The sequence below is a fragment of the Sus scrofa genome, chromosome 3, assembly GCF_054392235.1.
Source record: "Sus scrofa isolate SSC_HxYL_T2T_F1_AM1 chromosome 3, Sscrofa_HxYL_maternal_Yorkshire_Landrace_v2.0, whole genome shotgun sequence".
Taxonomy (NCBI): domain Eukaryota; kingdom Metazoa; phylum Chordata; class Mammalia; order Artiodactyla; family Suidae; genus Sus; species Sus scrofa.
This window is the reverse complement of record NC_139385.1, coordinates 83,287,035-83,299,084: the sequence shown is the minus strand read 5'-3', so window position 1 is coordinate 83,299,084 and position 12,050 is coordinate 83,287,035. Positions and strand designations below refer to the sequence as shown.

Here is a 12,050-nt window from a genome sequence, read left to right as displayed (position 1 = left end):
GACGTGGAAAGCCTAGAGGGACGCACACACAGACGCAGACACTCCTGCCAGCCCCCACGTGGCAGTGTGGATTCTCCAGATTTCTTAATTCCACTACCAAGCTCCCCAGGGGCTGGCCGGTAGCTTTGCAAGGAGTTTCGCAGCTGCTTTCAAGCCCTGGCTCCAGCTGTAAGTTAAATGGCGCCGCACCCTCGCCTGCTGTCCCACTTAAGGTTGCAATCAGCCCTGATTAGGAAGGGCGGCCTGCCTGTTCCTGAGTTGTCTCTTTTGCAGGATTTTCCTCCTCTGGGCTGGCCTTCGGGCCCGGTTGGGGTTTCCCTGGAAGCCAAGAGGCCAAGCCAGCCAGGGCAGGGGCATGGGCGTGGGCTCCCCAAGGCCCTGACTTGGTACTCAGTCCTATTCTGCCCCAGATCCCTGCTCAGGTGCTGAGTTCTGATGGGGAGGCAGGAGCTGGGAAGAGCCCCGAGGGGGTCCTGGGAGATCCCTGGCTCTACCAGGGCATTTCTTGTGCAACGTTGGGGAAAACATGACTCTCTGGGCCTCCGTTTTCTCACTTATCAGGTGGAAGCGATAACAACACAGCAAAAATGATCACCTCCCCTTCCAGAGCAGGGGTTGGCAAATGATGCTCACAGGCCAAGTCCAGCCCTCTGCCTGTTTGTGTAAACAGGGCTGTATTAGCCCCGCTCTGCTCATCTGTGCATCATTGCTCTGGCATCAGAGCAAGGCGAGAGTATTTACTCTCTGGCCCTTTGTGCACAGCTTGCCAACCGTTTCTACAGCACATACCTGTGTCAGGCAGTGCCCCCTGCCCTGTTCATGCATTATCTCATTTTGGCCTCCCAATGATCCTAAGAGGTCAGTTTTATCAGTGCTCCTATTTTACAGAGAAGCAAACTGAGACACAGAGCAAAACAAGTCATAAGTATTCTAGGGGTGTTTCCTCCCTGGACTGTTGGGAAAAATCTTATGGATGATGACAGAGTCATGCAGGGTGTGTAGCCCTCTTTCCTGCATTGTCCTTTGTTCTTTGGATGTCCCAGCAGAGCAGGTGGTGAAGAGCTCCTGGCAGGTCACCCTAGGCCTGTGCTGGTCAAGGTTTAACAACTGGCTGTCTGGAAAAAAAATATCCAGAGGACAAATCTGTCTCTATTTGTAGCATTTTCTTATTTCCATGGTGCCCATATTCCCCACCATGGCCAATTTCAAGCTATCAACATGACGTCACTGAATGTGGGGGATGGGTGGAGATGGCCACTAGCACAACATTAGGTAGCACTGATGTAGTGTTTCCACCTCACAGCTACTCTAGATGTAAAGCACCCCAGGATACTAGTAAAAAGGTAGTGAAATAATTTGGAAGTGATGAGTTTGAGTATGTATCACCTTATTTTAAAAATTCTGAAGTTACGGTATGATAGGACTCAGTTTTTACAAATGGCTGAAAATGTGATGCTCGCTCATGAGCCAGGCGAGCTGGCTCCAGCACCTGCTGCTCTCGGGGGGGGGGTGGGGGGGAGGGTCCCCTGATCTTGTTTGTATCAATAAAGAGATGGGGGCTCCCCCTAGTAGTGACCTTCCCTGCAGCTCTGTCACCTGTGGGCTTTGGGTCCATCAGGCATAGGAATTAAGTCCTTCCTGTAAGGTGAGGAGGGCAGCTGGCCCCTGAAACCTGTATGATTGACTCTGCCGGGACTCTGTCTTTTCTTTCTTGGCCACCGTGTGTATGGCTGCCGTGGTTCTGGCTTCCTCTGGCTCAGCCCTGGGGAACCCCCGTGCTCAGCCTGTATCCTTTTGCTGCATCCACCTCTGCTCCGACCCCTTCTGCCTCCTTCCTGCTGCTACTTTATAGATCCTGAGTCAGAACTCTAGGCCCTCTGCAGAGACCTGCGCCTTGGCAGAGGGAGGAGATATGTGCGTGATGGACTATACGTGTGCAGAAAGGATGGCAGCCGCGCTAGGGGTCTGGGGCTGGTCTTGGATCCCATGTAGCTGAGTATAGGAGTCCCTTCCTAGGCTGCTTGTTTTCCAGAACCTGGCCACCTCCTCCCAGCATGGTGGCTGGGGTCCTGGGATGTCAGTCCTCAGCAGACAGGCTGGGCTTGGCCGCTGGCTCTGGGGACCCTGGGGAAGCCCTGGCATCTGGGAAGCGGGTTTCCTCACCCTCCTGAGCTCAGGCACCCCCCCCAGGGAACCATGGCTGCCAGCAGGGCATCGGCGGGTTGGAGGCCACCAGTCCCTTAGGTGGGCAGTGGGATCCCTCCCACAGCTCTAGCCCCAAGACCAAGTGCGTGGCCACAGACCGCATGGCTGCCTGCCCCAGCCTGGGAGTCACAGCGGCATGAGCTATGGAGGCAGGAATGTGGCTGTGGGAAACCCAATGCCCCTGGCCTGGCCTGGGGCTGGGGCAGAGTGTGCCTGTCCAGTGTGGGTGCAGGGTGGGTGGGTGGAAACCAGACGGTTAGCTGCCCTTGCAGCCTGTTTCTGCTCTAGGGCTCCGGGTGAGAGCGGAAGGAACCCAGCCTTCCTCCTCCCGACCTTGCCCTGCCCCAGCCTCACTCCTCCAGCCAAGCCTTCCAGTGCACTGCTGCTCCCCCTGTTCCAGCACCCTTCTCTTCCCCCTCCTCCCGGAAGCCTTCCTGAATAAGCCCACCCTGCTCCATCCCACCCTACAAAGGGCCCCATCCTGGAGTGTAAGTGAGCCCACATCACTTGCTTTTTTTCTGGTGGCCTCTGTCTCTGAGCCCTGTGAGGGTGGGAGGGTGCTATCTGAGGCACCCTTGGCTGTCCCTTTCCCTGGGACCTGAGGCCCCTTAGGGCAGGGGATGCTGGTGGTTCATGTCATGTGATAGCTTTTCATTGGATGCCTACTAAGTGCCAGGTGCAGGGCCGAGCGCAAGGGATGAAGAAATGTGTGTGACTTACCTGTCTGCAAGGAGAGAGGGATGCAGAAGAGACCCTAGGAGAGGCTGGGTAGGGGCTGCTCATGAAGGCTGGGGGCTCAAGGAAGTGTCCTGGTCTCAGCAATGACTGAGCTGAGGGAAGAGCTCAGGTTAGCTTGTCCTGGAGTTCCCATCATGGCTCAGTGGAAATGAATCTGACTAGCATCCACGAGGATGCAGCTCTGATCCCTGGCCTTGCTCCCCGGTTAAGGGTCTGGTGTTGCAATGAGCTGCGGTGTAGGTTGCAGACCCAGATCGGATCCCGAGTTGCTGTGGCTGTGGTGTAGGCCGGCAGCTAGGGCTCTGATTTGACCCGTAGCCTGGGAACCTCCGCATGCCTCGGGTGCAGCCCTAAAAAGACAAAAAAGAAGTTAGCTTGTTTGGAGGGCCTTCCAGGTGGTGAGAACAGCCTGTGCAGAGGTCCTGTGGCAGAGCGGTGGCGATGGATTTCAAATTTAAAGCCAGAGGGCTGGGGTTTTGTGGGGGAGTGAAGGGATTGTTTAGCATGAGACTGGCGAGATGAATAAGTTAAACTGACACCACCAAATTCAGATTATGTCCCAGGTACCTGTCAGGGCCCTGAGTGCATTTCATTTAATTTCAACCAGTGGTTCTCATCTGGGGACAACTTCTCTCCCCCATGGGACATTTGACAATGTCTGAAGGTAGTTTTGGTGGTCAAAACTGAGGGATGGCCGTGGCTGTGGGTATCTAATAAGTAGATGCCAGCGACTCTGCTAGACATCCAGCAATGCACAGAACTGCCCCCACAACAGAGCTATGTATTTATTTATTTATTTTTGACTTTTTAGGGCTGCACTTGCGGCATATGGAGGTTCCCAGGCTGGGGGTCGAATCAGAGCTGCATCTGCCAGCCTATACCACAGCCACAGCAATGCCAGATCCGGGCCGTGTCTGTGACCTATACCACAGCTTATGGCAACACCAGATCCTTGATCTACTGACCAAGGCCAGGGATCGAACCCGAGTCCTCCTGGATACTAGGAGGATTCATTTCCACTGAGCCATGATGGGACAGAGTTATCCAGCCCAGAATGTCAGCGGTGTCAAGGCTGAAAAAACCCTGAATTTTCCTCAGTAGCCCTACGTGGTGGGTGTTACCACAGATGGCCACTTTACAGTCAGTTTCAGCAACTGGGCTCTCCTCAGCTACCCTCCTCTAGCGACCCTGTCAACTCCAGGCGTGTCCCGCTCACCCTTTCCTGGTGTCCGCCATGGAAGCCGGTGCCGGGGTCCGGCAGCCTGACGTTCTCTAGGTCAGCACTTCAGGGGCTGTAAAATGAATGAGTCGCCCTGATCATCTATTTGATATCCGTGCAGTGCAAGCTCAGGGAGCTGCGGCCACTCTTCTGTTGTGTGATGGCTGAGTGGCTTGGCCTTTGTGTGCCCCTCTTGAGAACAAAGGTGGCAGCAGCAGGATCTGTCATAAGGTGGTGAGGAGGCATCGACAGGATGCCACTCATGGCACGTTTAGCACCACGTGGCCTGAGGATGGATGCTCTGGGTGACAAACCCGGGTCATCCCTGCTGTGCCCTCACTGACCCTCTCCTCTCCCTTCTGCTGCGTCAACACTTTCTTCCTTCCCTCAAGTCAGGCTCAGCTCAGAAGGTTCTTTTAGCTCCAAGCAGTTCTCTGCAGAAAACAGGTGACAGTGGGACCACAGAGGTGCTTACAGAAACAGGGGCTCAGCTTGGATTTTATCCCTTGATCAGTAACTATTTGCAGAGGGACTCTCTGTGCCAAGTGTTGCCGTAGGTTCTGGGGACACAGGAGTGCCCTTGTGGAGCCAGAGAGACAACAAATGAAAGCATTGCTGGGTCAAGTGCGGGGGCTAAAAGTGCCAGGAGCGAAAGGAAAGCTGACTAGGGGACGAGAGAGGGCCTGCTGTGAGGGTGTGGGGTTGGGGTGGGTGGGGCAGGCTGGGGGACAGGGCATGTGACCGTGTGCATGTGAACATGGCTTTTCAAGAGTTTGGTCAGGGCTGGCATCTCTGGGGAGGTGACATTTTATGTCTCCAGGAGTAGCAATACCCACTTTCCAACCGGAATGTGGGAAAGGCCTGGCACCAAGTAGGTGCTTGATAAACGTGGGCGGAGTGTTGGAGGGAGGGGCTGACGCTTCCCAGAAGCTCCAAAGCAGCTTTTCATGAGGCTTCATCGTCTGCCTTGAGAGAGGTTCCCCGAATGTGAGCCACGCGTGTCCACATGTGCAAACTGAAAATATGCTTCCAAGTGGCAGAAACGGGGCATTGCATCGTCTGTTTTGACAGACAGGCAGATCTCCTGACTTGGGTTGTGGACTGGCCTTTTGCTATCAGCTCTCCCCAGGGAGGTGCAAGTCCATTCATTCATTCACTCACTCATCTCTAGTTATGAGCTGAGCACCTGTTCTGGGGGTGGGGGTGGGGTTCTGCTGGATGCTGGGCACGTGGTGGGAACGTTGGTGGTGGTGGGGGCAGGCCGTAAACAGGTATTTACAATGGCAGGTGGTATATGCAGTGAGGGAGATTGGGGTTCTGGGAGAGTACACGGGGTACCTAACTCATCCTTGCAGGGTGACCTTGAAGGTGAGACTGGACACCTGAGGAAAAGCCAGAGAACGAGTAGCACAGAGAGAACTGCATGCCAGAAGCCCAGGGGCGAGAAAGGGCCCCCTGGTGGGTTGGCTGGGTTGAGCGTGGAGGCAGCAGGGCCGTGAGTGTTTGGCAGTGTTCTGACTGCAGGAGACTCAACTCGGAGGCCACAGCCAGGCTGGGAGGGAGGGCCGGCCTCCCCTCTGCTCCCAGGGTCTGAAGGGGACACGTTAAGAGCCCGGGTCCCCCTTGGGAGGGTCGGTGGGCCAGAGGATGTAAAGATAATGGCCTGCCTTGGGGTTGGAATTTTGCCCAGCATGGGAACCAGGCTGATGACAGAGCTGGGGCTCCTGGCTCCCCCACCCCCCGCCTCAAACTCAGCGGGGGGCCCCCAGCCCCCCTCTAGGGTGTGTGTGTGTGTGTGTGGGGGGGGGGGGGTCCTGGTTCTCCCAGCGTCTTCCCAGCAATCCTGGTCTGTCCCCTTGAGCTGGGGGGAGGGGAAGCAGAAGCAGGGCCACACTTGGGCAGCAGGTGGGGGTGGGTGGAGGCCCTGTGGACCAGGGCAGGCGGCTGTAGGCCTCTCCTCTGGAGGTAGGAGGTGGAGGAGGCTTGGCAGCAGCAGCGTGGGGCCATTCCCAGAGGCATGGCTGGTTCTCCCTCCGAAGGACATCATTCTCCGTGCCGGGGCCTGTTGCGGCCAGGACGGAGCTAGGCACGAGGAACCTGGCCCCGACCTTTGTGGAAATCCTGGGGAGGGGGACACCTTTTTTGATCATCAGCCCTGCCTTTGAATAGAGACCCAGAAAGGGCCGCCAAAACCCCAGACAGAGGCCATTTGGTGGGGCTGGTGCTAGAGGAGCCACGAGGGGAGCGGGGATGTGCCTTGGCCGAGGTCCCTACAGGCACCTAGAGGGAGAGGGGCATTATGAGCCCATGGGAGCCTGAGGCGGCTTCCTTCCCCACACTCGCCTCAGTGCCTGCTTGTGGGTGGGGGCACCCGTGTGGCTGAGGTGGAGGGCTTCCAGCCCACCCCCCCACAGAGATGCCCTGAGCTGCCTTGTTGCACCTGGGGGCTGGCCAAACCCTGTTGCCAGCGTCCTGACCTGCTTTCCTTGGCGTCTCAGCACCTCACGCCTGGGGTGGCCTACTGGGCCCCTAGGTCCTGCCCTATGTGCGGCCTCACAGATCCTGCAACTGGAGCCTTTAGCTGCTGGACTTGGTGTGGGTTGTGGTGGGGCCAGCACTGCATGGCCGGGCCCAAGGTGTCTCCTGGCAGGAACCCAGGACACCCACACCTGTAGGTGGAGGATTGAAGACACAGTGACCTTTGGGTTCTCACCTGTCTATGTGACAACCCTCCTTATTGTCGTGCTCTCCTGCATGTGTGTGTGTGCGTGCGTGCATGCAGATGTGTGTATATGTGTATGTGTGCATGTATGTATATATGTGTATGTATGTGTGTATATGTAAAAGTGTATATGTAGGTATGTATATGTGTGTATATGTATACATATGTGTATGTATGTGTGTATATGCGTGCACATGTATATGTGTGTATGTGTGTATGTTTATGTGCACATATATAGATGTGTATATGTATGTATGTGTGTGTATGTATATATGTGTATTATGTATACTGTATAGTGTATTATGTATAGTGTATATGTGTGTATGCATGTGTATGTCTATGTGTGTATGTGTATATGTATATGTATACATGTGTGTACTGTATATGTGTATATGTGTACATGTGTGTACACATGTACATGTGTAGTGTACATGTGTGTATATGTACACATATGTGTATGTATGTATATGTGTGTATATGCATATATGTGTATATGTGTATGTGTGTGTGTATGTATATGTGTGTGTGTATGTGTGTGTGTGTATGTGTAGAGAGAAATTGATGTCTTCCTTGACTGATTTTGACTTCTGCCCAGCTCTGTGATTCTGTACTGAATTCCAGCTCCTGAAATACTTTTGAGCAAATATGAGACATATGAATACTGCCCCTGAGCACAATTACTAACTTCATAGTTTATGACCTCCCCTTCCCCACCTGTACTTGTTTCTCTCATAAGATCATTAATAGTGAATTTTTATGGACCATTTATTATGGGCCAGGTGGTGTGCTGACACGACATGTAATTTATCTCCTTAAAAACCATAGCACCTCTCTGAGATGGGTAGTGTAGAATGATCCCCAATTTACAGAGAGGTCAAGCAAACTGACCAAAGTCACGCAGCCAGTAAATGGCAGAGCCAGAACTGGAGCCCAAGGAATCTGATTCTGGAGCTTGCGTTGAAGTTGTGGCCAAAGGAAAGCGGGAGGTGTCACTGTATCTCCCTGTCAGAAAAGGGGGTGTCCTGGGATGGGAGCTGGAGCCCTCTCAGTTGTGGCAGGACCTTGGTGGATCCCCTGGGAGAGCAGATGAACAGGTCTTTCCTGCGTGTGTTTTATGGGTCCTTTTGCAGGATAGAGCAGAGGATGACCTGGCCTGCTTTTAGGGTGCATTTCTTTCATGACCCAGAGTGGCCAGGCAGGCCTTTCCTGGGTGTCTGACCTGAGCTAAGATGGGGAGGGCAGGCACTTCTGGCAGGGAACAGTCTGAGCTTGCATTGAGAGCAGGTGTGACCTGCCTGACTGGGTTTGGGGCTGTAAGCCCTGGTGTTGGATGGGGAAGATGGGGCAGGTCACTGGGTCTGAGCAGGACCCTTTAGGTGGTGAGAGCCCCTGAGGAATTCAGGCCAGGAGCCCGAGTGCTGACTATGGGTAATGCAGCTGGTTCTGGCCCCGGGTGTGGGCAGCTCAGAATCCAGGGACAGACATCAAGGGAGCCTTCTTGGGCCAGATGTCTGGGGCTAGGCCCTGAGGGTAGACGTGGTTTGGAGAAGGAAGAGACATAGGTGGCTGAGCATCTTGTGTTTGGAGGCATGGGGGTAGGGGTGAGGTGAGGGTGGGAGGGGTGGTGGCAGGGGGTTGCAGCTGCAAGCCTTGGGGAGAAGTCAAGAATCCTGAGAAATGGCTGCAGCCAGGTGGAGAGCAGGGTCGCCCAGCATAAAGGCCCTGGGAAGTGGCTACTCTGGGTGGGCTTGGGTGGGGTGGAAAGGATGCAGGAGGAGAGGCCGGGGTTTTCTTTCAAGGGTGTGTGTGCTTGTGTGTTGGGAAGGGGGACTGGCTAAGGGACTGGGGCAGGAGACAGTGTGGCGAGCCAGGAGGGAATACAGAGAGAGCCGGTGGCACAGGAAGGCTGTCTAGACCTCCCCTGTCCCCCTGCTGAGCTCTGGCCAGAGGAGGCTCGTGGAGCCAATGTCAGAAAATGCCAGATCTGGGAGGATGGGCTGCTGTGTGACTGGCACATTTTCTATTTTGGGGTGCGGGGCTTTGATCTCTGCTGGGTCCCTGAGCCCCTAAACAGTATAGGACCCCGTGGTGGTGGAGGCGACAGTGCACCAGGGAGGTGGGCATCTGTTCCCTGGAAGGTGGATTATGGCCCAGTGGTTAGAGCCCAATGCGAATGAGGACATGGTGAAGGGCTGACCATCTGGCTTTACGCACAGGTTCTGAGCCCAAGTGTAGACCCACCCCGCTTCTGCTCCTGTCCCCCGTCCCTGACCCTGTGCTCAGCCTGAGGCTTCCTCTGACCATCAGCACAGGGGGAGCTGGTGAGAGATGGTAGAGGATGCAGGGCAGCCTCTCCCTAGACCTGGGGACCCAGCTGTGTCCAGACATGTAAGGCGTGGACAGAGATGCTAGATGGGGCCCTCCAGACTCTGGCTCCTCTTAACCCATCACCCTGGGCAGATCCCCGCTGGATTCTCCCCCAGAGAACCCCTCTGAGTCCTTCCTTCTATCAAACTCTAACCTCTTGGGCTGGAACAACTCAAAATCCCCTTCTGGCTTGTCTGGTCTCCACTAGAAAGTTAGAAGAATTTCCCCATGGACTTGACAGTGGGGTTGGGGATGTGCTCTCCCGGAGTGAAATTAGAGCTTTAGGCAGGCGGGGAGCATTGTCTAAAGGACCTCAGGGACTTGAATCTCCAAGCCAGTGTCCCTGCCACCCCCAGGCTCTGGGGTCAGAATCTACTGTGACCGCTCTGTCTGCAGGGCGGCGTGGTGGACGACAGGAGTGAGGATTCCATGTCTGTCTCCACCTTGAGCTTTGGCGTGAACAGACCCACGATCTCCTGCATCTTCGACTGTAAGTGATGCTTGAAGGTATCTACAGGGGTGACACAGATGGGTGTGTAATCCTACGTTCCTGTTTATGTGGCTTACGTGGTCAGGTGTCTGTGGGGGGGCTCTGGAGAACTGTGTCTGTGTGCTTCGTTGGTGGTGTTGGTGGGTTTGTGTCTTTTTTTTTTGCTTTTTAGGGACTGCATCTGCAGCATATGGAAGTTCCCAGGCTAGGGATTGAATCAGAGCTTCCACTGCTGGCCTACACCACAGCTCATGGCAATGCAGGGTCCAAGCTGAGTCTGTGACCTACACCATATCTCATGGCAACGCTGGATCCTTAACCCACTGAGTGAGGCCAGGGATCGAACCCGCAACCTCGTGGATACTAGTTGGGCTTGTTACTGCTGAGCCACAATGGGAACTTCTGGGTTTGTGTCTTTTGGGGGGGGTGTGTGTGTGAGTGTGTGCGTGTGCGTGCCTGTATGTTTATGTGTGGTGTATGTGTCAACTCTAAGCCTGAAATCCGGCTTCAAGGTGCTGTGCATTGCAACTGCCCTCATCATCTATTTGCTGCCCCCCACCAGCCCAGGGCCCAAGGGCACATCGCTCCGGCCTGACCTTTGGGCTGAGGTCTGCTCTTCTGATCCTAAGAGTGGCAGACTCCTGCACAGTGGGACGCATGTTATTTCTATTGTCCGCTGTCCTTCCTAGGGCTGCCTCCACCCTCCCCTCCAGCCCCAGATCTTGGTCCCCCTAGCTCCTCACTTGGTATCTGCTTCTTCCTTGGTGCAGATGGAAACCGCTACCATCTACGTTGCTATATGTACCAGGCCCGGGATCTGCCTGCGATGGACAAGGACTGTTTTTCTGGTAGGTGGGAGGCGGGAGGAGAGCCAGGGACTAGGGACTGAGAGCCAGGGATGGAGTCACTGGGCTTTCAGACCACAGGGGGTGACCTGGGCTTCTCCTGTGGCAGGGCGGGGGTGGGTGCTGTGTTTGCTGGGTTTGGGGAGGCGGGGGCTGCTGTCAGGGTCTCTGTGGCCTCCTGGTCGTCAGATGGCCTGTTGATCCCTCTGCAGGGTTTGGCTTTTCTTGATTGTCCCCTCCTGCTGAAAGCCTGTCTGGCCTTGGCTTTGGGGAACCCCTCTCTCCTGGTCTCCTCTAGCTTCCTACTCAGCTGCTTCACTGCCCTCTAAGCCTGATGTTCCTGAAAGTTCTGTGTGTGTTCTCTTCTTTGAGCACTGGGGTCCCCCCACCAACCCAGTAACCAATCAGGGCATGGAAGCTTCCATGTCTTTAGTTCCCAGGAGCCCCTTATGTCCAGCCACGTTATAGGTGTCTCCTCTGGAAGCCTCAGAGGCTCCCCCGTTCATCTTGTCAAACTGAATCTCTTGGAGTCCCCTCCCCCAGATCCAGGCCTACCCTTCACTTCCCACCTTGATCCTGGCATCACAACCGCACGACTCTACTACCCATCAGGTCGGAAACAATCAGGTCCCAGTTCTGTTGATTCTGACTCCTAAATCTCTCTCGAGATCGTCCCCTCCTATTCAGCATCGTGACTGCCATCTCATACTGGCCTTGGCTCTTTTATCTGACACTCTGGTCATCTCCTGTCCTCTCGGTGACCTTCCACCTGCCCTGGACAGATCTGGTTACTCCCCCGATTTCAGACATAGACAGCGACAGATAGCTAAATCCCCAGTTTTTTAGCCTGGTGGACAACACCCTCGTGATCTGACCCCCCCATGGGTCCCCCAGTTTCATCTTTCCCTAATTTCCCTCTATCCACTAGCTCTGGCTCCACTAGCTTTTGTCACTGGACTTTGCGCTCGGTCTTCTCTCTGCCTAGAATGTATCCCTTCCCTATTGTTAATCTAGGGAACTCTTATTCATCCTTCAAGACCCAGCCCAGACATCCTCTGACTCTTCCCCAAGCCATGCTGGTTGTTCCTTCCTCAGCACTTGGCCAGGACCTCACCAGCAACTCTCTCAGAGCCCTTACCCACTGCCTAGATCACTCACTTGCCATCTGTCTCAGCCGTATTCTTCCTAGCATGACCCTGAGCTTCTCCAGGAAGGGGCCTTGGCTTATCCTTAAATGTGCAGCGCTTGATAGCTAAAGAACTAAAACTAACTGAGTGTTCACTGTGAGCCCGGGTGCTCTACTGATGTTATTTCAGGTAACCCTTACAACTCTGCTATGAAATAGGCATTTAACATCCCCATGTTACAGATGAAGAAACTGAGACTCAGGTTAACGAAATTGCTTGAGCTGAAATAGCTGGCAAGTGCATATCTTCCTCCAAATGCTTCCCACTTAATGGACTA

The 12,050-nt window shown here is 54.6% G+C and overlaps 1 protein-coding gene across 39 annotated transcripts in view; it reads left to right on the top strand.

The window, feature by feature from the left end:
- The window catches only part of DYSF (dysferlin), a 227,193-nt gene that overhangs the window by 119,716 nt on the left and 95,427 nt on the right, over nt 1–12,050 (top strand). For all 39 annotated transcript variants that reach the window (XR_014841703.1, XR_014841702.1, XR_014841704.1 and 36 more), the window contains 2 exons: nt 9,648–9,741; nt 10,512–10,589. Coding sequence is in view for 35 of the 39 variants with exons in the window: in XM_085018953.1 (XP_084875079.1) it covers nt 9,648–9,741; nt 10,512–10,589 (172 nt within the window). In the remaining 4 variants the exon portion in view is untranslated. The remainder of the gene's footprint in view (nt 1–9,647; nt 9,742–10,511; nt 10,590–12,050) is intronic.